The 26,805-nt window shown below is 51.4% G+C and overlaps 1 protein-coding gene across 2 annotated transcripts in view; it reads right to left on the bottom strand.

Annotated features, from left to right (window-relative positions):
• LOC119449618 (AF4/FMR2 family member 4-like) overlaps positions 1–26,805 on the bottom strand; it is a 179,572-nt gene that overhangs the window by 93,289 nt on the left and 59,478 nt on the right. Inside the window, exon 1 of one of the 2 annotated variants that reach the window (XM_037712832.2) lies at positions 25,024–26,268. The exons of the other annotated variant lie outside the window; for it this stretch is intronic. Coding sequence (XP_037568760.1) covers positions 25,024–25,094 — 71 coding nt within the window. The 5' untranslated portion in view covers positions 25,095–26,268. Of the gene's footprint in view, positions 1–25,023; positions 26,269–26,805 lie in introns of those variants that run through there. 2 annotated transcript variants of the gene reach the window in all.

Here is a 26,805-nt window from a genome sequence, read left to right as displayed (position 1 = left end):
AGAGGAAAGCGGGTTCCTCAGCGTGGCTTGATCGAGGTTGCTCGGTAAATGTGGATTCTCGTGAAGGGAAGAATCTATTCCCTCCACTGATCGAGCATGACGTCACGAGGACCCATCCTGCTTGCTGCCCGCTTTGTGATTCGGTGCTTTGTGGCAACTGCTGATTAAGATTGGAAAGCAGTAGAACGCGGCTCGCACATTTTACTTTCTTCGAAGTTCAGGAGCTTACGGGATCTTTTAGAGTTTACCGAGAGAGAAATGGCGTTCAATTAATTGTCCGTGGAATCCGTTCTCAGAGCCCTTGATCGGCAGAAAAATGCTGTCTCGAACAACATTAAAAGCGAACATTCACAATGCCGAAAACCAGGCCAGAACATGCTGCACGTTCACTCGGTCGCCAAGTGGCCTCGAACAACAAAGGAAATCGAAGCGGCCACGTCGCCTTTTGTTCGCAGTGCGTCTTCATCGCGGACGACACGGCGAGAGATCCGAAACCAAAACGTTACTGGTGCTGTCGCGTCAGAGGATGCGCGGTTGCGTGGCCCCCAAGGACAACGAAGTGCTTTGTTCCCGGCTGACGCGGGGTGGCCCCTCCACGTCCAATGAATGCCTGGTTAAAAGGCAACGCCGGCCCGATCCCAATCTAAACCGGTCCGTTACGCTCGCTTAACGAAGCAGCGCAACCGGCCGAAACAATGCACGACCGGCCGTCAGCTACGTGGCAGCTGCGGGGCGTCGCAAGATTTCCCATAAAGGTCGATTAATACTTCCCCCCCAGACATGACCGAGAAAAGCGATCGAACGAGCCGGCTCGGGTGTGGTTGCCTACAGGGAAGCGGGAGGCAAGTTCCTTGGCATTACGAGGCCCGCTCACTTATACAAGCGCACTAGTTTATCGATTTAGCGCGTACTTGCAACAAGTCCAAACGCAACCTGCAGTTGCAGGAGCCTCAAACCATTACAACTACACGTACGCTAATTTTACACATTCGACATGCGCCGCTATCAGTTTTGGAAATGATGAATGGCAAAGCCATAACCGTCTTCATTTTTCATTGGATGCTGTGCAACTCAGGCAATGAGACAGCAGAGAGTTATAGTGGATCGGGAAAACTCGGCCCGCTTACGCTCCTATGCGACTGACATTAAAGCGCGCGCGAAGATATGACTTGGTCGTGTGAGTGGGCGGTGGCACCATTACCGAACCGTATCGGGATCTGGTGCCACTAATTAAGAGAATAGACTGTTAGCTGGAAGAGGGGGAGATGCTTCAGTGTTCCACGACGGCAGTATACGGCAACCAAAGCCGGACAGATTCAGGCTTGGAAGCAGACTCATATCGCTTCTACGGCACCCGCATGGTATGCAGCAAAATGTATCCCATCCAAGAAACGGGAGCGCGGTACAACACCGAAAAGTCGGGCGCCCCGAGCCATCTAAGTTTGTGTGCTCCGCGTAACAACAGCGCAGGGCCGAGTAGCGCGACGCGTAATCCCGGCCGGGCCCGCCAGGGAGGCGAGGTCAGTCAACCACGGCCGACGCTTCCTCGTGCAGACAACGGGAGCAGCGGGCGCACGAGCACGCGCGTCCAGACAGCACCGGCGGGCCCCGCAAAGGAAAGCCTAGCCGTGCGACCGCGTCGCCGTGGCCCGAACGCTAAACATAGCACGCACACCCGGCGGGGCTCGCTCTCGCTGACACTGCCGTTGGCTGCTCGGGCCGAGACAGAGGGGGCGTGTGTGGTGGCACACCTCGCCGTCTGAAACGCTATCTTCACCGTCGACGATGACCCTATAGCTCCTCGCGTGCCAGAACCCACACTGGTCCCGCCCACCTATCGAGGAAGCGTTCTCGTGCCTTCGTAACGCGTGACAATGGTCCAACAAAACGGATGAAATAAAGGTGGTAAGGGGTCGAGGAGGGTGTACACGCGGTCTCAATAAATGTGGAATATGGAACTAGCGAGGAAATCGTCATTTCTTGCCGCAATATAAAGATATTTGACGTTTTGGCGAGGGCGCCGCCATCTTGGAAAAGTGGCGCCATCTATCTTCGGGCCGGGCTTCACTGCCATGGTGGTATTAGCTGCAGCGGTGCTACAACAGCGAGACGTTGCAAAAATGCGCATACCGCAACCGAGGTCGCAACGAACGGAATCCTCGCCGTTTTCGAAAGTTTCGCAAGTTGCGACATGCTACTCAGCAGATCGCAACACACTGTCAACTCCCGTGTCCCGTGCATTGGGGGCACGTTAAAGATCCCCTGGCGGTTAAAATTAATCCGGAGTCCCCCACTACGGCGTGCCTCATAATAAAATCGTGGTTTTGGCACGTAAAACCCCAAAATTCACCTCGCACTGTCACCTGAACGTAGTTGTCGACTTAACGAAGGAAACACGCGGTTCCTTTGCTTTCTCAGGTCGAATTTCCGATGTGATTGACTCAATCTCCTGAGAAGCAAAAAACGCATTTGCGAACAATAATAAGACGGTATCGCCGACCTCAAAAAGGTCAATGTCCAAACTGCTATGCAAACACAGAGCCGCCCAACTATCTCGTCAGTCTTGCTCCGACCAGCTGGGTCACGAGCTTGGCGACTCTCGATAACGGACGCGCAGATGTAAAAGCACTCGCGTGTGCCTTCCCATATTATCAGTCTGAGCGCATGCGGCGCCTCCTCTAAAAATGGCTTCAGCGTGAAGGTAGTTTCGACGTGCGCCAACTGAGCGCTCATTCGACGTGTTCTTTAACAAAATGACGTAACTGCGGCTGCAAAGGCTTGGGAAACAAGCTGGCGTAAAGGAAGAAAATTAACGTGACAAAGAAGAGATATTTCCTTGAGGGCTGGAAGCACTACATGGATATTGTGGCCATGCGAGAGCACCTAATTATCATTCAATATGAAACCACAAAATAAAACAGAGAACTTCTGTTTTCAGAAATATTTTTCACAGCTCTCCTTCGCAGATGTCTGCGAATGGCATTATGCAGCACACAGCTCACAACGTGCACCCTTACCGCCACCGAGATTTGAGCGCACACATGTAAAAGCTTCACACTGCTACACACGCCGTAAAAGAAAAACTAATAACAACTCCTTTCACCGTATAGGGCTCACATTTAAACGCCAAAAGAAAGAGCAAGAAAGAAGCGACTGCGTTTCCACGTGACGTTACAATTCGTCCATGTCGTTTCCACTACGTGATTTGTAAACTAGACCGGGAGTCATATTCAGTTCTCGTTATCACGAACACGGCTGCTCAATCAGGCATAAAACGAGCTCTCCTTTTCAGCGCGGGCTCATTTACATACAAACCAGGTACAGTGCGTGCTTGTGTGCGTGAAGCTCACTGATGAAGATAAAAAAAAATGGAGCGGGTGGTGGGGAAAATAAAGAAAGGGAGGGCAGAACCACAGATCCTTTCGTTCCCGGGAACTCATCAGTGGGCGCACACAAGGTAGCGCGATTTCTCGGGAAACCCACGAGCTCTCCGAGAATCGCGCCGACGCGAACGCGAGAAAAAGGGAGGCGGGATGTACTATGGTACTGCTACGATTTTTTTCTTTCTCGCCGACGAAGACGTTAAAAAAAAAAGAAAAAAAAAAAAGACCGAGATTATTCATCCAGGTAATGCGATCGCTTTGGCGGCGCAAACGCACATACGGGTGGCCGTGAGAAATAAAGAAATGACACGACTGCGAAGATGTTCGCGAGAAGCTGTTTCAATGAACAGGGATACGATTTGCAGATCGCCCGACACACGATCGATGAAAGCTGCAGTAGCAGCACGTACAGTACAAAGCGCGACGTTCTTCGTAACGGCGTCGACTTCGATACGCCCAACTGCATAATGCTCGCGGTGCAAGAATGGAAAAGAAAAAAAAAAATCAACGTGAAATACGAAAACGGCGTTTTCGAGCTTTTCCTACAAGAATGATGTCACGTACATCATAAAGGTAGCGCTTACGAAGTCAAAATGTGTGCGTTCTGCGCTCGGACACCATTTGCTTCATTTCTCGAAATTGCGTAGCCTATAACGATTTCTGTTGAAACTTCAAATTCGGTAGCGTGTTACTTGTTTTCCTCCTCCAGAGACGTTAGTTCTGCGATGGAATTAACGACGCAGCATGGCCACCAAACAACAAATTTTCATCCATTTCAAGGCTTTATAAGATCGTAGTTTGGTTGGTACCGGAAGGCGAAGTTAACGCAGAAAAGAGGCAGCTGTAGCAGAACTTAAGAAAGCGATCGGGTAAGTAACACCAAAGACTTAACTCTGCAGAATATGCGCAAGTACATTCCCGATGAATAAGCATTATTTGCCGCAACGATCGCAATGTAATTGAGAGTTTGAAAGTTTGCGATTTCATTCAACAGAACTTAATAATCGACAACTTTGTAACAATGCATACTTACTCATTTAAACATAGTCACCCAACTGCTTAACATCTTGCTAAGTTACAAAACGCTGATCGGTTATTGCAAATGTGCTACAACCAACCACTAATTTCGTTAGCTGAGCACAGTTCCATTTCACGGCCCGGAGTTCATTCCCCTGACATGATTGAAGTTCTTAATTCCTCATCTTCGTGACACAATAGAAAAAAAAAAGAAGCAAAAAAAAAAAAAGAAGTAGGAAATAAACGAAAGAAAACGCTACAAAGGGAAAGCACAAAAAAAAAGGGGGGGGGGGGGGAGCGCGGAGGGTGCTTCTCGTGCATTTCCGCTGTTTCCTTGGGCCCCTACCGACAGGACCAACTTGCAATGCACGGAGTGCTTAAAACTGTGCGCAAGCAAGCAGACACCGAGTCGGACCCGACGCGCACCGCTTCAAGGATTTACAACACCACAGCGACGTTCGATGCAGTCGAAGCAAGGAATACCAAGCTGACCTCAACGTGCCGATAAATGTTGGAGCAGAGGCGCAGCAAGGCGTGCGCGCCTTTTGAGGCCGGCTCTTCGAGCCCCGGCTGCGTCCGTGAGCGCGTGTGTTCCGGGCGTCACACCTGTGGGTTGAATGAACCCGCGCGAGCGAGCTCATCGCGCGACAAGCGACCGCGTTTTCCCGGTGCACCCGAGGCGGGGGCGAACAAGGCGAGCTGCCGGCACTCTATGTAAGTACACCGTGCGTCCCGCAGACCTGCTCGGCGACCAGAAAACGCGCTTAGACCCCCCACTGTTTGTTCTGACCGGAGCGCTACCACGTAGTCGAAACCAGATTCTCAAAACAGTTTCTGCCACCTAAAGAGGGCTGGCCTCACGTGGAGATATCGGCCAGCGGCACGCGCAAGTGAACGGACTTCGTGCGACAGGATTGTGCTCGCTGCTGGAAAAAAAAAAAAAAAAAAAAAAAAAAAAAAAAAAAAAAAACAAGAAGAGAAAGAAAGAAAACGCTGCTGGCGTTCCCGCGCATGGCGGGGGCAGAGATAGAGAGAGAGTGCGTGTTCAATAAATGCTGTGCTAGTTAACAATGACGTAGAACATTTGCGACACACCATTCAAATCAATTAAGGATTAAGTAAATGTTAGCGATTAATGAACGCCTATTATACGAAGACAATGAACTGCAGGTAGGCTGGGTGATTACGCAAGTCTGCCTTTGTGCGCAAACTGGGGCAGCGTCAACGACCACGTCCTAATAAGTGTGCATTGACATTTTATCTATCGGTCACCGTCGCCGGGCGTTGCTGCGCGGATGCAATAATAGAATACGACATTGCAATGCTTATCGCAGCACGCATCCCAGTTTACAAGCACCAACGCATATCTATTATAGTTAGGAACGCAGACGTCGGGGTACCTGCGCGAGTGGGGTTCATCTCCCAACCCAACACCCTCGGCAATTTCCATAGCGTCGCGGTCCTTCGGCTTGCTCTGCGATGTCGTGGAAAAACAAATCTACATCTCATGGCACTTCGCCCTCCTCCGTAGTAGTAGAAAGCAAACATACACACGCCGAATTTAGTCTCTGTTTATACCACACTGCCAAAGGCATCAACGTTCAATCACACTGTGTTCACGTAACAGCGGATGGTTCGCTAGTAAGTGGGATCGCAATAACACACAGAGTAGAGCAGCTCATGTAAACTGCCAGCGACAGGATAGAGCGAATGAGAGCCCACTCGTGAGCGCTTTACGCCGGCGACGCCCCCCCCCCCCCCCCCCCCAACTACACCCACACAGAAAGTAAACTTCTACCCCATTTATGAATACGACAGTAGGCGAATCGCAGCCATGTAAAAGGAAACCATACGTAAGGAGAACGGCGCCGCACTAGAAAATAGCAGATAGAGAGTACAAGTCGCACGAAGAAAACAACTTCATTATTGAGTTCAGGACTTCAGTCAAGGTCCACGATGTAGGTTGAGTTCCTGCAAGGAGTCCCAACAGCAAACCCGCTAAGGTCACGGCTTGTCGCATCGTGTATACGCGGATACTCGGCCAAAACACCCCAGCAGAGCGGAACGACTCCCCAAGCACTCCCACAGAATGTGAGGATTGTCCGATACATGCACCCCCCCCCCCCCCCTCCCACCCATCAGCAGGCGCGTCGTCGCCACGGTGGCTTCGCGGAGGAAAGAGGGGGTCCCAACAAAGGACCAAAAAAAGTGTGCAAGAAGCCGAGCGCGAGGGGGAGGGGGCACAGAAGACAGCACGAAGGCCCAGCCCAAGAATTATGCTCGGAATGCTCGGCGCCGACCTTGCAGGCGCCCCTCGCGTTGAGGGCGAGCCTGCTCCCGCCTGCAAGGTCACCGAGGAAAAACCCGCGGTCGGGTCAAGCAAGTCAGCTGAGGCCGTCCTGCCCTGGTCAAACAGATAGCGTGCTCTCGCATGCCTTCCTTTCACGCGTGCAATGCTCGGCCTCTCGCTGTGTAGCGCGCGAGGTGGCACAACACCCGTCTGCCTATACAGGTGCTGATACAGCAGACGGAGGACTGACAAGAACATTTGACGACCCCGTCAGAGAAATCACAATGCGACGCCGGTCGAAACTATCTTCCTCTTATTTAAATGAACCGTTCAATAATAACATCGCCATCCAACGGAAGGTATTTCGGCCACAGAGAACCTCCAGAAACGAAAAGCAACCAAGGGGCACTAAAAGTACTCCGCCAACACGTTTCTCCTTGACACCTTATCGTGTTTTCGACGCAACCGGCTTTCAATTCTTGTCTAACCTATCCCCCACAGGTTCTTTGGTGTGTGGTTCCATTAAATACTATAGCTCCGCTGAAAAACGTAGCTCACCGTGCTTTGTTTCTTGGTGTGGGTAACAAGTGAGGCAGCCTTCGCTTCTCGCACGACCGCAAAGCGAGAAAAAAAAAAAAAACACTGACGCGATGCGACACGTCCAAACTTGCAGTGCAGTGACAGCGATATCGCACGGAAAGCGCCGATAAGACAGCGTGTGGGAATATATATATATATATATATATATATATATATATAAACGGGTCCATAAAATGTTCGATATATCGGTAATCCGATATATAAAATAATAGGCCCTGCGGAAAACGGCGGTTTACCGAATGGTGCATCCGAGGGCCGCTTAAGTTACTGCACGCAACTCAGGGAAAAAAGAAAGCATGCACACTTTATTTACCTACAAAGCAATTGCTGGATCACTTTCACCTTTATTACTAAGTCCAAGTTGTTTCTTTTCTTTACACTTGCAGCGGCCATCGCTTGCGGAAAATGAACTCTCGAATAAGCACTCAACCGACACCACGACAATCGGAAATAAGGAATGTTGACTGTTCGAGGTAGCACGTGGGCCGAACAGCTCGACGGGGCTCAACTGACTGCGCATTCCCTCCTCCACCTGCAGGTGCCAGAAGACCTCAAAGTGCACAAAGAAGTGCACTTTCAGGTATTCGGCGTGGCGCCGTGTTCGATATATCGAATGTGCTGCTGAACGGCTGTTCTATATACGCGTGCGCCAGCCGAATACATTTGCATGGGATTTTCAAGGGGGTTTTAAAGCTGTTCGATATACACAATAATTCATTATATGTAGGTTTGATATATCCGGGTTCAACTGTGTGTGTGTGTGTGTGTGTGTGTGTGTGTGTGTGTGTGTGTGTGTGTGTGTGTGTGTGGTGTGTGTGTGTGTGTGTGTGTGTGTGTGTGTGTGTGTGTGTGTGTGTGTGTGTGTGTGTGTGTGTGTGTGTGTGTGTGTGTGTGTGTGTGTGTGTGTGTGTGTGTGTGTGTGTGTGTGTGTGTGTGTGTGTGTGTCCCTTGTAAATAAATCACTGACCGGTAAACTTCAGAACAAAAGCAAATAAACCAATCCATAAATGGTAGAGCATCGTTACTAGAAAATGCTCGAAATTCGTCACAAGCACAGCTTTGGAGAATAAACACCAGCCATTATTACTACTCGAAAGAAAGTTACTACAGTGGGCGGCAGCAGTGGTTTACGAACTGTCTCACCTGCTAGGGAAAAAGTGGGTCGCATCCGCGACCGACACCTCGTCAGCTCGTCCACGGCCTGGGCACATATACGCGGCGACCACTGACACGCCGAGGGAGAAAGTGTGCCAAATACCACGTCGTAATCTTCGTTACTGTTTCTTCGTTAACAACCAAAACCGTCACACGCTTTCCGATGATGACGACACTGCACTGACACCTCCTTCGCCGACAGCTAACGCGCGTGCAAGCGCACGTGACACCCGAGATGGAGAAATAGCTTTTCCTGCATTTTTCTTTCCCTCTCTCCCTTTCTTTCCAGTAGGCGGCAGGGAGCAGCAGTGCCAGGGTTCGCAGAAAGGCAAAGAACGGCGGCTGACTCAGCCGCATGAGTCATGGCTGCATGGGCGAGAGTTAAAACCACCACAAATGTAGGAGGCGATGGGGAACGAACGTGCACGTGGCCAAAAACTGCACCGTGCCCGGAAGCGATATCCAGATATAAGTAGCCACGGCAGGCGACGCTGAAAAGAAGCATACAGCAAACCCGCATTCCAGTCCTAAGGAATGCACTCTTCGCCTATCAGCCCTTATCAAATATACTGTATATCATTCACAGGGAGACACACAATCGAGTTGCTTTATCGTTGGCTTTGGACAGAAGCAATGCAGGGGATAAGCTCCTCTCGCGCGATGACCCCTGCCGACTTCGGGTAGAGGTAGAAAAAGACGGCAGGCTCGCTCACGGCCGGACTGGACTACGCGCGCGCGCGTAGTCCAGTCCGGCCGTGGCTCGCTTCAGGAGCTTCAGAAGCACACCGCCAGGAGCGCTTTGGCCAACTTTGAACTAGATGAGACATGTGTATGCTGCAGTAAAGATCCAGAGACCACTCAGCACATCCTAATGGAATGCGACGGGATCCACCCAGCGAGAACCGTAGGTAACGTGCAACTCCCAGAAGCGCTTGGGTTTAAAGTGGAAGGAAACATAAACAGATCAGCCGTAGAGATCAGCAAGAGATGATTAGAGTACTGGTGGAAAAAAAAAAAGCAGGGAAAAGATGGATACGACCTGATTTCTTAAAATCATAGGCAGCGGTACAAGCTAAATTTTTGAAAAAGAAAGATAATGAGAGGGTATACAAAAATGCTAGATAAAGAACATGTGTAGTATACCTGATTAAATCAAGCAGGCTAGGTGACTATTTGTCGCCACCCCGTTTTAAAGGGGATGCCAATAAATCATCATCACCATCATCACTAGGGAGTATTAAAGGAAGTTAACTAATTTCACGCCACCAAGGGTTGCGGGAAATGTGGTCTGTCAGCTGGTCTTTCGCCATTTTGTGCCCCAGATTTAACCCGCCAATTCAGCTGGCGGCGGCAAGTGCCCTTACACGGGCTGTCACCACCCTAAAACAGCGCTTGCGTGTAGACTCCCTACTTTGCACGCGCTAACTGAAGCGCAGAACACACGTGCAAGAAAACTAGCAACCGTACTCCACAGAAACCTTTCCGATGTATCGTCTGCAGTTTGATACAGCGACAACGATACAGCAACAGCTTGATACAACGTAGCGGTGTCATATTTTTGTCGCCAGTATAAACTGATGATTTCGGCAGGTTTGTTATAAGCCTAAAAACAATCTTCGCCGCATGCCATGGCCAATCTGACGCCAGTAGCGAGATCATGTATAGAAGTAAAGTCAAGGACCCAAAAATGGACCAACGTGCGCTGTTACGTCGAGAAGTTAGCCTGCAATGCTGCAAGTGACTACAATGTTTCATACCGCACTGCTCCAGTTTTTATGAAATCATCGAAAACGAATGAAACCTCACAAGGCGAAGGCAAGCAAGCGCAAGGGGCTGTCTGCATGATGTAGCTACTCCTTTCGCGCGATTCAATTCCTTTCTCATCATCCCTCACTCACGACCGGCAAGTCGTGGTGATAAACGTGGCAGAACGTAGCTCGGACTATTAACGAATCGCGCGGAAAGAAATAGGCTTGGAACCAACGGGGGGAAAAAAGAAAACAGCGTGAAATAAACCCGGACAAGGGGGGAACACAGGACAAGCGCTTGTCCATGCAGTGTTCCTCCCTAGTCAATGTTTAAATTGCGCGGTTTCTTTTTACCGATGGATTCGTACCAACCAGCTCGCATTCGTGCCCTCAAGGTTTGGAACAGGATCGTGACACGCTGTCCCAGTCCTGTTCCAGAAGGTATCGATTTGCGCACCACCTTCATCCCCTTCCCTCTGTGCCTCCTCACGCAGGTGCGCGGGAGATGCCCACCGCGCGGCGCGTCTTCGTGGAGAGCGCTCGAAATGAGCAAGAAAACGCTCGAATTAGAACAGCTCGGCCGCTACAGAGCGAGCTCGCCGGATGTCGGGACCCACTACCGGCGCGCACCGCCTACCACCCCCTCTCTCCGGTTCTTCCTACATTCCGGTCGCGCGCTTCCTCAACTGACTCAGGGCCCACTAAATAGTCCGCGACAGTCGGCACTCCGCAGCCCCGCGTTTTTTTGCTTCTTCAGGCAGCGCGCGCCAGCCCGAAAAATCGTATACGCCTCCTCCCTCTTTGCCTAGAGGCCGCGGAGAAGGGAAGTCGGGTGAGCGGAGGAGGCCTCCGTCAACTTTGAAAAGGTCGCTTAGTCACGCAACGCCTGTCCCATTAAGCGAGGAAACAAAGCGAAGAGGGTCATCGCCGGGTCGCGCGCACGTTTTCACCGCCGCCTCTCGACCGAGAAAGCTGCCGTCAATCAGCGGCGGTTCAGTACGGCTCGAAGTGCGCAAGCGGCGCACACTTGGACAGTGTAACCTATACAACGACACCGACGCCACGAGTGAATAGGTATGCTGAGCTACCCTCAAGCCGCGAACGGAGCTGCAGAAGCAACTGGTTGCGATTTACGTCTGCCTACAAATATGCTAACATCTGTAGGGTGAGCCATAATCTCACTGTTCCTAAAACGGGCCCCAACAAATAATAACCAACCAATCTTTTAATGCACCCGTTTCCTAACGTGCGCCAAGTGGAGCGCGGCTTCGGGCTTATTGAGCTAAACTGGTGCTCAAGCGAGGGTCGATAAGCCCAATTTTCGTTATGCATGGAGGAGTTCTGCTCAGCATACCCGATATACCCACAAAGCCGCGCTGCACTTGTCGTGCGCTTAAACCTGGTCGCATTAAAAGATTATTTAATTACTGACTTGCTGAGCTTTCGAGGAAATTAAGCACCGAAAAACACGTGTACTTACGGATACGGCAGCTATCTAATGAAGCAAAGAAATCGAGATAACAATTTTGGTCGGCGGTCTCACAAGGCTGGTTAAGCTTCGGTCTATGACCAGAAACGCCGTACCCGGAATGACACGGCCATTACTGCTTCTCATTAGGAGACGAGGAGTGGAGAGACGATGCGGGCTATCAGGGGGAGGGAGAGGGGGGTACGCACTCACGATTAAAAGACTGCCGATGGCTCGGCGAAGAGCCTCGAGCTTTGCAAGTGCGTTATGAACGATAAGAGACAATGGCTCGGGCAAAGAGGAAAACATGACCCGGTTGAAAAAACGAACTGTTCCTTCCGCCGCGCGAAGACTAAATTATGGCAGCCGCTAATCTGGTTACCCGATTCGTTCTCCTTCTCTTCCAATCAATTCATACAAAGAAACGATTTCGTCGCACGCTACAGTACGCATGTTTCATTTTGCACCTAATCTTAGCGCGACCAACGTGCTAGCACGGATGCAGGTGCTTGCTGGTGCGGACATTCGAATCGGCAACGCCGGCGGCGGTCACGGCGCCACCAAGACCGACCGCGCCCCGGCGACGACAAACGTCGATGACTTCGCGCGCTCCCGCGGTGCCCGCAGGAAATGCGGCCGCTCCAGCCAAGGACGTTCCTTGGCTGCGAAGTGCGCGCCTAGCAGACCGCGCATGACGAGATCCGGTTCTTCGGTGCTCGGATCCCTGTCGGCGACGTTGTGCGCTACCAGGTTCGACAGGCCTTGACTAGTTAAACGAACATTTTTTACTGCCTCCCCCTAACGCGCACAAGAACGAATACGCTCGACCAACTTCCTCATATGGCGCGCCTCTTCCTTTCCGTTTTTTTTTTTTTTTTCTTATTCCGGTTCGCCAAACGTTACAAAGACCGACGATAATGGCGCTCTACGTAGACAAGGAGAGTGCAACGTTGGCACAACTGAGCATGCGGAGAAGTCCCTCGCACAGTTGGTGCGATGCGAAAACGCAAGCGCTAGCTGCACTGGATAAAAGGTCGTCGACGCATATCATTTTTGCGAGCGGATGAAATAAATACAGAGACATTCCTCCCTCGAGCTCTATAAATCTGGACGAATTTTCACGGCTAAATGTCACCGCAATAAGTCTTACCGTCCCGTGTCAAGTTATCCTTCGTCCAAAATCGCAAAGATTCCATCACGTACAAAATAAGTAAAATGGTCGAGTCAGACAGACGCCCTGGCTACACGGCCGTCTAGCAGCACGGCTTTGCGCATTTATTCAAGACAAAATATCGCACGAAGCAGACGCATTGAGTCCAACAAATATGAAGGTGTCCGAACAAATAACTGCATGCGCATTATTCGTTTCCGTTTCAGAGCAGTAATGCACAGAGCCTTTGTTATCAAAGCAGTGGTACTTATTTTATTTTTTATTACATTCTTTTGTATTTTGATAGTACATATTACTCAGTTTGTCTATGCCACAATGCATATGTACCTGTGAAGGGCACGGCAGCGGCCCTTCACTATCCGCAGCATTGCGTAAGCTACTGCTAATACCAAAACACCGTAGGCGAAGACAAGACTTAGCTCAGGGTAGGTGGACAGCAATGAGCACAAAAATGTAAGTACGAGGATGGCTCACGATAAGCGAGTCAAAAGGCTGCGCTTTCAGGCAGTGATTTATAAACGTTCGGCTAGCGATGCGTAGCACCCGTGTCTACTACGTCGGACCTTGATAAGTCAGCGAAAGGTCCGAATGCATTGCGATGAATACACGCACAGAAGAGCATTTAAGCGTACGCTACTAACCTCGCCCCTACTTATCTGTCGAAACAGTGCGGCGTCCGATCAACGGGACTTGCCGTAAAAAGGGCAAGCATGTAAAAGCTCGTACCCGACGCGACCGACAGAGAGACTCGTCGCTCTGGGAGCGCACGTAGTACGAAGGGCAAGCAGTACATCACAAAAAAAAAGAAAGAAAGAAAGAAAAAAAAAACGCGACGAGTCGAGAGCCAGTCGCCGGCGGCGGGAGAAAGGTTGCTCGCAATGTGGCCGACTTTCAGAAGGACGCTGCACGTCGGGCCGAGAAGGCAGCGAGCGCTCCGCCGCTAAGCCGAAACGTCGGAGGGAGAGGGCAGGAGAGAAGTGCTCAGCGACGGCCTCGAAGCCCACGGCGGCGGCGACAAAAAAACAACCGCCGATCGTGGGGCGTCACCGGCTCTCTCTCTATGACGGATGCCCGAGCAGTAAAGAGAAGCCGAGACCCTCCATTGTGTGAAGGGGGGGGGGGGGGGGACGAACGCGCAAAGAAAGGCACGACGAGGTGGTGGAGGGGAGGAGGCGCGCGAGGTGGTGGAGGGGAGGAGACACGACTGACCTACTGACACGGCTGCGCAGGGGACACGGAGAGCTCACCTCGTCGAACAACGCGCCCGTGCGCGTCGCAGCATCGCACAGCGGCGCCCACCCGAGGAATAACCGCGCAAGCATCGCCCCTCCTCGGGTATGGCCTCCTCCGAAAAGAGTTCCCGCGACGATGAGGCGAGCACAAAATTTAGCAGCAGGAAGGACGCAGTACGACGCCAACTAAATGCACATAAGGACAGGAGAATACCGAGTCTACGGTTCGGCGCTAGCGAATTTACTGAGACGTTTCCCTGCACCGTTGCCTTTCGGAGGAGTAGTACACAGGCGCCACCTTCCTCTCGATGCGCATTGGAGGTCTGAAACCCGAGGGCACACGCAGGAAGAGAAAACACGCAATGACGCGCAATAATAACGCAACAAACAGACAGACAGATTAACTTCATTTGCGTCCTGGGAAGAGGATTCCTAGGAACCCTCCGAGGGCATCGCCCGCGAAGGGGTCGGAAACCGCTTCACAGGCTCCCTGGATCACCGGGAGTTAGTGCGCAAGGTCTGAGCTTGCGATGCACTGGAAGTACGTCTCGTTGACGTGATGCTTCCTTGTGGAGACGCGTAAGCGGGGGCACCACCACATCAAATGAGCAAACGTTGTGAGTTGACGGGAAGGATTCAGTCTGGGGGAGTCGGAGAGCTATCTCCTGCCACCTAGTTAATTCTCTATGCGGATCCGTGAAGGATTTTCTGTATAGTCTGTAATGCGAAGTTATCTCGTGAAAGGTGGTCAACGGGTCCCCGTCGGCGCCACCGCCATTTCCCTCCCCCGCAGTGGGCTCGTTTGCCCGGGGCGGTGAATGAGTCCTCGCGCCCGAGCGTGAGCCAGTTGGTTGGGGTTGGCGATGCCGTCGACGGAGGCACCCATGTGGGCGGGAAACCTCGTCAACTCGTGAGGAAACACTTTGTTGTGAGTGAGAATGCTGTGAGCAGGCAGAGAGATTTGATTGGCGTCGAACAATCTGACGGCCGTCATGGAATCAGAAAAGATGAGGAATGGATCTCTAGTCGTTAACACCAGAGATGGCGACCTGTTCGGCCACCACGACGGACTTTGTCCTTACCGAGGCGGCACTAACGGTGCGGCCGCTCATGTCTACCACGGCGGCCACGAAGCTATTCGGTCTCGAACGAAAAGCGCGTTTTCTCTTCTGTTGTTTAACTGAGAGAGGAAGGGGTTAGCCCGCGATCTCCTTCTTCCCTGATTATGTACCGGATTCATGTTTCGTGGAAGTGGATAAACCGTGATCGTCGACCTTACAGTGTCTGGCAATGGAGCTGCTCTCTGCCTATAGTCAGGGGAGAGGCGATGCCTGCACTGGCTAGAATATTAGCGCAGCGTTCCGGGAAGTTTTGATGGATGTACGATGATCCGTCTTCCACAGTACTTCAATTATCGCTTGCGATCGCCGGCGCAAAGCGGTAATGCGACGAAATTTAGATCGGAAGCAAACGAGTCTACGACGGACTCTGCAAAGCACATTCGCAACCATTTCGGCGGCTCAGGGATCGTGTATCAATACAACGTAATATCCGGAATTTAAGGCCGCAAAGGTGGCGCTGCCGAGCAGTGGATGTTGGCAAACATGCTAATTACATGCTTCGTACGTCTTCAGTCACACATGTAACCAGAGCCGTTTCAAGAGTTTTGTCGAAAACGAACCGGAAGAATTGTAATTCACCTGCCGCGGCATGCACACCCGGAAAGCAAAGCGTTAGCATTTTAACTCAGCCGTGACGCTCGTTCTTCCTGGCCTATAGCAATGCGTTTCGCACGAACTTCCTGGCCCACAACATTCCACGCGTACAATAACTTATCCTAATTAACTCGACAGGAAACTGCCAAGGCGCACACAAGAGCTGCTGACGGACACCAGGCGAGTGCCAAAACCAAGATATGATTGTGCTGCACGCCGTAGTGGGGGACTCCGGGTAAAATTTGACAAACCGGGGTTCTTTAACGCGCACTTAAATCTAAGTACGCGAGTGTTTTTGCCTTTGGCACCCCCCAACTAAAACGCCGCTGCCGGTATCGAACTCGCCACCTCGCGTTTGCAGCAGCGCAACGCCACTAAGCTACCGCGGCGGGTAATTCTGCGTGTTCGTAAACAGCGCAGCAAAACATGTCGACGCGCTTGAATTGCTACGCGAGTAACAGAGGCCGACTCCATCAACTGGACGTCGACGAAAAGGTCGCGTCTTCAAATGCGCACTCTGCGCCGCTAATGACCAGCCTGCCGACCTTAGTCATCCGCGGCTAAGCGAGTGGCCTCGCCGCTCGGCCGCTTTCGAAATGCTCACGGGCGTTTAGATCCTCTGACAAACGCGCCACTCATCCGCCTAAATCTCGATATAGAAGGTGTGTTTATACGCAGTGCGCAGCGTGATGAAGTAGCGCCAGCAACGGCGAGGTGAAACGACACGCGTGCGAAGGAGAAGGGCACCTATACACATAACTGTATACTGAAGGTAGTGACGGAGTATCGACGCAGTTTCTCTTCGTATCATCTCCAGAAGCAAGGCGTGACGCAAGACAAACGTAGCATTGCATATCATTTTATGCAGACCGCATCCCCCCTCTCCCCCCGCCGCACCCCAGCCCCCTTTCTCTGACGTTAAAGAAATTTGCTGCGCAGAGCCAGTACAGAAAAGAGATATCAGCTGCGCATCCTGAGCCCGAAAGCAACTGTACAAAGAAACGCTGCCAAGGACACCGTCACCATACCTACTTACCGCTTCCGCACATCTATGTTATGCCTGCTTAACGGCGGGGAGAGACCGGCACGCGAATGGATGTTTCACAGAAAACAATCGATGCCGCAGTTCGCGCTCCGACAAGCGTCACACTTGGCTAGATGCAGCAGCGCGCCTTCCGTGCACATGCCTGCGCTGATGCGATCGTGACTGAATCGACGACATTCGGTACGGGGCTATAGGTTCAAGATTCAAGGGTGCAGTATTTGATTCCCAGCTCAATAAGTAATGGGCGCATAATTTTACGTTTTCCTTTGCTATACCTGACGTCCTGCAATGAACAGTGCGCTGAAATACCTTCTTGACGTCACCTGCGAGCATTTTGCGCTTTGCATCGACACCACTGACTGAACCAGGCGAGTTGCACAGAAATCCAATCGCGAACTATCCAATCCAATCGCGAAGGTGAGCTTTATGTCAAGCGATAATCTTTCCTGAGAGCTCAGCTGCCGTCGGCCACCATCACAACAATTTAGTAAAAAAAAAAATTTTTTTTGTACATGCATGACTTCTCAAAGTGTATCCGCTATAATGGGAAGAACGAAATAATGGGTCGCAGCACACCGCACGGTATGACGCAGTCCTCTGTTCGCATAGTAAGTATGGACCAAAGAGAGACAATCGAGCAAGGCGTGCAGCTAGCTCCCCGTCGGCTTTAAACACTGGCCCGGACGAGATGATTACGGAAACTTAATGCAAGCGCTGGTGCATATATAATGGCTCCCTAGAGGTTACCGCAATCCAGCGCCATGCATACTTCGGCAACTCAAGTCACTGCAAGTAGGTACAGCGCGAGCCGACATAGACAGAGCAAATAATGAATCAGGACGGAGCGCTGTACCAACCAACTCGGAGAGATGTACAACGAAAGGATGCGAGTGTACGGTTATCGCTCGGTAGGTACAGCAGAACCGCGGCAGGACGCGACTTCCTGCGCCGGCCGTGTATGACACACTTTTTTTTTTTTTTTTTTCTGCGCGCACCGCGGAAGCCGCGCGAGGACAACGCTTCGCCATTCGCCCTATACTCCTCCGGCCCTGCGCAACAAGTGGCAGACAGTTGTCGCCCCTTCATAGAAGACAAGGGCGCGGGACGCATGGGACGGGGGGACGCATGGGACGCCTGTATCCTGGCGAGCGGTGAAATCTGAGCTCTTCCTCGAGCGACAATGGCCGATAACGCGAGGTACTCCACGTACACAGGGCCAGCATAAACAAAAACGTCGCCAAGCAGTTACCGCAACCTTCACGCGACTACTGTATATAGTTGCGCGCCAAATATACGACGCGGCGACAGTAAATAAGCCGCATACGCTTTATAAATATAGCAGTTGGTATATTTAGCAAATATCGCGCAGACTTTGCCAAAGCGAACACGGGTGTTTATACAAGCACGAGTGTCGATGAGTTATGGCTGCTTCGTGTCGCGCCAGCGCAGCGTTTGGTGCCAGGAAGCTCTGGTGGATTACGACGACACTTCAGCGTCCTCTCCAAATCTTTCGTTTACCGCAGGGATGTACCAGGAGACCAGATGAGGCCATTCGCGATATAGTTTAGTTTCTTTTGTCAGCGATTGCACCGACGACCCGTCGGTCCCAATGGAACAAGCGGGCAAATGAGGCTTCTTGTCATACTTAGTACAGAGCGCGACCAGCGTTCGTGTATGCACTATACCTACTACGGATTCGTGACTGCGGCGACCGCCAAACTCTACCCCCCATGTATCATAACAGTATGAACAAGCTTTCAAGAACCACATGTCACACAGCAGTATAAAGCACAAAAAGCCGGCGAAGATCTGTGCCTGGAGACGCACGGTGCAGACCACTCCGGAAATCGGTTCCGTTTCAATGCCGTATTCCTTTTACGAGAAAAGGTAGAAGGAAGTCGGCCGGCCTGGCCTTCTGTCGAACACCTTGAAGCGACAGCCTGCGATGTAATCGCACGCTTGCATATCCACGCACGCGACGAGCCACGTTTGATAGGGCAGAGTTTAATAACTGACACACACGCAATTGCCGTTATACCTTATTACCGAGATGCCACCACGAAGCTGGAAAAAGCATTGATGACGACATCGTACGAAGATCCGTTACACAATTCAGCATGCAAAAGTGTTGCTCCAATGAGAGAAGGTTGTATTTTTCCTGTTGGCGTAATAGTTCCTAAATATCACGACGAAAGACTGTAAGGCTTTTCCTGTAACACTCGTAGTCGCTCTGGAGAGACCAGCAATGCAAGATTTCTAAAATATGAGAGAAGAATAAACATTTATTTCTAACACACTCATCATTTGGAACATAAATCGCATATCAAGTAGGAATCAAAGTGCCTACGCCTATGCTGAATCTCTTTTTGGGATAAGGCGAGGAATAGTTGATTTCTCAGTGTCCCATGCTCTTGCAAGCCATTTCTCCAACACGTACAATGCTCAACGAATAAAGCACGGCATTTCAAGCGCGCAAGCTTCGACACATTGTGTGCTATTGAAGGGTACCTGAATCTGGAGTTAATGAAATACGCGGCAGACTAGAGCATGCGTCAATTTAAAATAATAATAATAATAATAATAATAATAATAATAATAATAATAATAATAATAATAATAATAATAATAATAATAAAGAGCGAAACGCTGAGAAAGTAGCGCGATGAAAATATCTCACTAAATTTTCTCTGGACTATGCATTCCGGCTGAGCACAGAATCACAAGATGTCACCAAAAGCGGTGCTGTTAACATTTCCGCCCCAGTTAGAACGATAGTAATGTAACTAAAAGCAGGCGCATGTGCACTCTCCACTATGTCCCGCGGAACCGCTACAGCGACGCACAATGTTTTATTTCAGAACATCCTACATCACCGTCGCGACCATTTCGACAGGATGGCAGAGGCTGCACACGTACATAATATACGTCAGAAAATTTAGACAAGCGCCCGTTAAAGCGAGGCGAACACGTTGATAGAACAGTCACACAGTTATAATTGAAGACTGTGCTAGAATAAACGTTTTGAAGTGCGAGAAATATACATTGTATAGCTCGCTAAGGCAACATATACAGCATTAGACGGTCCGAAGTTCATCGATCAAGATCACAGGCACAATAGAACATAGACTCGCATTGTGAAAGCGCTCTGCGGGCGCCCATAGCTGTCGCCAAACACATTAAGCGCTCCGGAAAGCGCGAGGATAGCTTTCGAGAAGAGGAGAAAGAATATTACAGGTTCAGATGTGTCGCGCTCGCAAAGGATCGAACAGCGCAACAGCAAATGAAACATGGTTGAAAGTGACAAAACTGGCCTGCTGTTCCTGCGGCCGTCGTAGTTCGCACTGTTGCGCTGCCAGTCTGCTTGGCGCGCGATACAGTTTGAGAGATCCGGTCGAGAAAAATTGCAGGCAGGCGAAAGAGAGCCGCTCAACAAGAAATTACGCTCTGCACCGGAAATTGTTCTACGCTTACGGTCCGTGAGCCAAAATTAAGAAAATGTTTAAGGCATGCATAAAAGTAATTGAAGATTCTCGCCTTAGGGCAAGCACGTAGTCCATGATAATGGCGATATAGCTGGAGCTGTCTTAAATCCACCGTTAACCGACATCTCGAGGCGCACGGGACATCGTGCAACCCGTCTATAGGGAGAATCCGTACTCCAAAATATCGTGTTCGACGCTCGTGCCGCGGAGGTGAGGTCCCACACCATCCGGCACGATGCTAACAACGCGTGCGCGACAAGCACCGTAGCGGTCATTTTAGGTTACACCAAAACAAGCGCCCGCCTCTGCGGCCTCGGCAACGTCGCAAAAAAGAACTGAGAAGGCTTGGAAATCACCCTCCACGAACCGCTGCTCGGAGTCGCAACGGTCGGAGTCGCAATCTGTCAGTCTGTCGAGAGCGGTCTTCCCGACACCCCTAAAGAAAAAAACGATCGCTCCATCGTCACTGGGAGCCCAGACCACCCTCCCCAAGCAAGGGAACACAAGAAAACAAAGAAAGAAACCAATCTCTTTCTACCCCAACGATGAAAGCGCCGCGAAGGGGGGCTTTCACTGCGAAGGAACGGGCGTCCAGGACAACCGCCCGAGGAGAAGGAAGACGACGAGAAAGCAGACGCAAAGGGGAGCCGTCGAGCGAGTGCTCACGGGAGAGGATCGATTTCGCGCAGCCGACGAGAGACCGCCGGCGACCAACAGTTGAACGGCCGGCGGCGTGCAAACAAAAGGAGGCGCGCACCTGTCCGCTCGGATCGCGCCCTTTCTCACCGCCGTCGGTTGCAACAGCTGCAGCGGTCGCGGGCCTACACACGCCAAACCCATACCGTGAGTGCAGAAGTCGCGTACTGGGTGCCAGCCCGTTCGTCGTCGTCAATGGAAGAAGCCGCTACCGCAATACTGAGACCCCGCCCCGCGCAGTTCGGTCAGGACGTCCGCACAATGCGGTGGAGGCTGACAATTAAGAGTGCAAATAAAGCTGTAGCTTGAGCTCGGAAAGAGTACCTACCTCTGTGTGGTGGAGAGTGTCGATGCATCGGTAATTATCATTATTATTACAAAAATCAACGCGAAACGCGAGCAACTCGCGTTTGTAATTGTCCGTAAAAGGGGGAAAGTGTGGGGAGCCCTTTAGGCTACCGTCCTGCAGGTGCCAGACAGTGACTGGGCACTCATGAGCCTTGTGGTCACAAATGAAAGAGAAATGTGCCAACAATACAAGCACGACGCCCCAGCCTCGAAGCAGCCAACCGAGCTTACGTGTGACTCTGCCTCCGACAAGGCGAGCCTGTACGTTACAAAAGAATGGATATACCACCAGCCGGTCACGTGCGCGTTAGGATATAGTGCGAAAGTCAGACAAGCCCTCAACGCTGCCGCTTTCCTCACAAAACATTCTGAGCAAGTGCAATGCGAAACCGTTCTTCGGCAGGCAACCGCTGTGAATGATGAGCGGAAGTGTGCCGTCAAATGTCAGATTCTGCGTATAGCTTTCTGCAAGCTACAAGTGAAGCCATACGTGGCTTCGGGTGAAGCTCGCGTCCAGTGTTCTGCCTGGTGTTTCCCCCTTATTGCTTGAAAGCTTTCCACATATAATATATACACATACAGGGTGTTTCAGCGAACACTTTCAAAAATTCTTAAAGGTTGGCTGTGGCAGATAGCACAATTTCAGTTCATGGGCTGGTCTACTCGAAGAGGCGGACATTACTTGAACAAGAAATTGAAATGCATAATTCAATAATTACCAATAATTCATTAAGTTTTTAACTAATTTCCTGATGGCCCATATTGCAATTTATAAGTTGTAGCCGTGGAGTTCGCAAGGCTGATCTGATCCACTTGGAACGAATTCTCGGGATGACACCAGTTTCGAAATATTAATGATCGAACTTTGCGGAGAAATGCATTGAAGTTCCAGTTAGTATCTTAACAAAACGTCGCTTTATGCATTCAAGAACAAAATTAACTGGAACGCCAATGCATTTCTCCGCAAAGTTAGGGAATTAATATCTCGAAACTGGTGTCATCCCGAGAATTAATTCCAAGTGGATCCGCCTTGCTGCTGAGCACGAGGTCGCGGGATCGAATCCCGGCCACGGCGGCCGCATTTCGATGGGGGCGAAATGCGAAAACACCCGTGTACTTAGATTTACGTGCACGTTAAAGAACCCCAGGTGGTCCAAATTTCCGGAGTCTCCCACTACGGCGTGCCTCATAATCAGAACTGGTTTTGGCACGTAAAACCCCATAATTTTTTTCCGCCTTGCGAACTTCCCTGCTACAATTTGTAAATTGCAATATGGTCCATCAGGTAATTAGTTAAAAACTTAATTAGTGAATTATTGTTAATGATTCGATTATGCATTTCAATTTCTTGTGCGTGTAATGCCCGCCTCTTTGAGTAGACCAGCTCATTAACTAGAATTGGGCTATCTGCCACAGTGAACCTTATATAAATTTTGAAAGTGCTCGATGAAACAACCTGTATACAATAGCCATGATACCATAGTCCCAGAAATGGGTACAAAACAGACATCCCAGATCGGCGAAAATGCCGCGTCATTATAGGAGGGTCGAAAGCACAGATGAACGCCCCATTGACATTGGCCAGCATGATTTCTCAGCCAGCCAGCCAGCCAGCCAGCCAGCCAGCCAGCCAGCCAGCCACACACACACACACACACACACACACACGCGCGCGCGCGCGCGCGAAAGTTGCTAGCAGAAAGTTTATCCACGTTCACTAGCTCCGTTCAGAGTGCTCCACAAATTGAGGACTGCCGCGCTGGCTGTGGATTCTCAAAAATCCAAGTACAGCACACCACACCGTAATTGAATGTGTTAATAAGCCACATGAACTATCGTTAGGCACAGCAAGTGCAGAGTGAGGCACAGAAACGCACACACGGGAGCGCTCCTGCAACTGAAGTTTCCTGAAAACAACTGAAAACTGCAGTTGCTACAGAGAGCTCCCTCCCATGTGCATGTTAATGTATCTTACTCGGTCCCTGTATTCCAAGTGCACAGTACGAATTACCAACTCACCCAAGAAGCAGCACTTCAAAAGGCTATGCACAACCTCGAAAAATACCAAATGTAGTCGACACACCGAACCAGCGCAGGGGGGAGGTGGGGAGGGAGGGGGAGAGAGTGAAAATTTGTTATTTGCATACGTGGTCTATCACTGCATGGCGTCATAACAGCGCGGCATAGATAACATCACGTAAAGAGCCCAATGTTAAGGCACGGGACGAAAACATCGGGCGACGTACATAACTATAACACTTCGCCAGATACCTCATTGCGTGGCGGCGATCGGAACGGCGACAACGAGTGCGGTTCGCTTTACTACGCAGTTGAATACGCTACGCTATACACATATTTGCCAACAGCCTAGACGTGTAGTGATAATGATAGCCGAATAATGTAGCCCCTGCTACCTGTCGACCTCTCACGATACTAAACAGAAGTTAACTAGTCACATTAAGAAAGCGTTACTTCCTGTTAACGGTTACCAACTCAACTGCGACTCTAGATTTTTTTCCCCTAAGCTTTTTGAATTTTTCACTTCGCTTCACAATTGCAGACTCAACTAATAAAAAACAAATATTGCTAATGCTGTTCGGACATTTCTAAATTTGTACGTACACAGCTATTACACCGAGAAATCGCACCAAAAAATCCGAAGATAGAGAGCCACATATACGATAATCCCTTCAATATACTACAATGGATGGGTGAGTGTTGCAGTAAGCCGTGATTAGCCTTTCTGTTCCTCCACGGCAGCTGTTCTACTTGATTGCATCTGTCCAACATAGCGCGTATCGCAGAAGCAGAGAGATATGCAGTGCAGTCGCGACCGGCCTGTTCCTCGGCGTCTTTTTTATCTGAAACCTCAACACTTTTCTCCCTCCCCCACGGCCCGCATCTGTCGTCGTCAGCGTTGGCGCAGCGCCGTAAACACTTCTCGCCGCCTCCACGGGCGCACAACAAGACGTCACCGCCGCGGGGTGTCCTTCGCAATCAAACTGCACAGCCGGAGTGATACCGCTGAGAAGCATGCGCCGCAAGTTACTCTCCGCGTGCTACGACGAAACACCACATCTCACGCACGCGCAGACGCTGCGACAGCAGCTGTTACCGCGACAGTGACACGCACGCAAACACGTTTACAGCTGACGAGCAAAAAGAAAAAAAAAAAGCCTGGCAGATCACCTCTGCCTCGTCTCCCGCGACCTAGAAGAGCTTTCTCCTGCGAAGCCATACGGCCGAATATGGACGAACAAACGCGTTGTACAAGAGCTGCCGTCTCTTGCCTGTCCGCGCACTCGTTCTGAAGCAGGCCCAGCGAAAAGACTCAAAAGGCGTGACATTCGTCACTGGTTGCGAAACGCACCGGGTCTCAACTCCACAAGTCGCGCTCCGTCCAATCGCCCAGTCACGTATGCCATAACTAGACGCACGCGCAAGACACGTGCACTCGACGTGCTTACAGGAAAAGAGCCGCGAACGCAAACATACGCTGCAGTCTCTGCGCCTGATGATGACTCTCTCTCTCTCCGTCCCTCACCTGCTAATACAGTGTTCCCGCGGACAACTACGTGCGCGAAACATTTCATCGCATGACGGCCACATAATCAACTCTGCGAACCTACAGCCGGTGAGGTAATAAGGTCGAAAAGAGATATGTGTAGCAGACCTGGATGCGCCGCTGTTCCACAAGGGGTCAAAATGGTTGTATCCCCAGGACGACGTCACGTTACAGGCCATGGTCACAGGCCAGTTGACCAGACGAGACGCCGCAGCAAACCATCAGTCGGCGAAAAGGCTGAGGACCGCTTACGAAGAAAGTAAACACCGACGACAACAAGCGATGGCACCGGCGCTGTGCGACGTAATCCGAGACGCCGATCGGTTACACACACACACGCACACCACAATCACAACAGCACCACCGCCCTCGCTCGGGCACAGGCGAAACCAAGAAGACCGCGGCGCCCGGCGGCCGACGCCGAAAAAAAAAACGGGTCACGCACAACAGGGCACAGAATGGCAGGAGTGAGTCTCGCACAATGAGGCTGCGACGACGAGTAACCACTGTCCGGTGGAAGACGACGCAACGCAAAACGGAAGCCTAGACACAGCGAGCGGTGTCACTCACTCGCACGCGCTCCCGAACTGTGGATCTCTGGGAATATTCCAGAGAAGAGGCGACGGGCGTGACGAGGGGGAGAGAAAGAACATCGACCGGAGAGCTGAGCGACGTCACCGCCGGCGATGACGACTTCCCGAAAACTGGACGCCACACCGCGAGCGCGCGCCACACTGCCGCTTGCGCTCCCCCGGCAGGATCCGACGGCGGCCGAAGCTACTGCTGGCACGCACAACCGGGTGGCCTCAGAGAATCTCGAGGGGAGAAGGCGGCGAGGGAGCGCAAAATACAAACGCGTGTGCAGCGGGGAGAAGGACCGCGCTGCTTATCGCTCGGCAGCCGCGCACGCGTACACAGGCGCGGCCCAGCAAAGCGGCGACTCTTCTCTGTCGTCGAACTCCGCGGTCACCCGTACTCGCGTCTCCAAGGTCACTACCACCCGTCGCCGCTTGCAGCACACCACGCAAAGAGACGCCAGCTGGGCGATTTCTCTCCCGCGAGGAAAAAAAAAAAAAAATAAAGGCGCCACCAAAGCACAGGCACACCCGAACACTAAGTTTCTTGGGATAGGAAGCGACGCAAAGGTATCCACTCGAGGCACGATGCGCTGACACCGAACCACTGCGCGTTGAAGATCGACGCTGCCGCTTGCGAAGCCCAGAGCCACGACGTAGCACCGCAGAGCTGCACGCGACTCGACTTCGCCGCGCGTTTTCTCGAAAAACCCGTCGCCGCCGCGCCGCAGTAGCAGACGACAGCGACCCAGCACCAGCCGAAACTAGACAAGCAAATCCGAAAGCGCGAAGGAGAACAGAGGTGGCGCTCCGGTAAACACAACCGACCACGCATGCGCGCACGCGCGACCCAGAGCGGCGGCAACGCGCGCGCGCGCCAAGCGTCTACGTCACGACGTCATCCGCGTGACGCTTTCGTGACGTCATTCCACGCACACCTCCGACGCACGGCTCTCCGCCCACTTCTGCGGCACGAGAGCAACAGGCTTCGCTCGCCCTCGGGCGCGTTACTTTGTTGATTTCCTGACCCAAACGCGCATTCCACACGATTCTCTTCCAGCGCCCTTTCCAAGTCTTTTTCACGCGGCGCAGTAATCAAAGTTTCCGCAACCAACGAACAAACACGCGCGCCTTGCGTCTCACAGCTGAATCCAAGGCCGAGACATATTTCGAAGTTGTAGCAACTCTACCACCTGTTTCTCGCAAGTAAAAGGATGACACTTGGCAAGTACGAACGTTGGGAAACAACATATTCTAATCATGCTAAAGTACGTCTCTAGAACCCGAACCTGATGTCACCGATATCATCGTGACA

This window comes from Dermacentor silvarum, chromosome 4, assembly GCF_013339745.2.
Source record: "Dermacentor silvarum isolate Dsil-2018 chromosome 4, BIME_Dsil_1.4, whole genome shotgun sequence".
Taxonomy (NCBI): domain Eukaryota; kingdom Metazoa; phylum Arthropoda; class Arachnida; order Ixodida; family Ixodidae; genus Dermacentor; species Dermacentor silvarum.
This window is presented reverse-complemented; position numbering and strand designations above follow the sequence as displayed.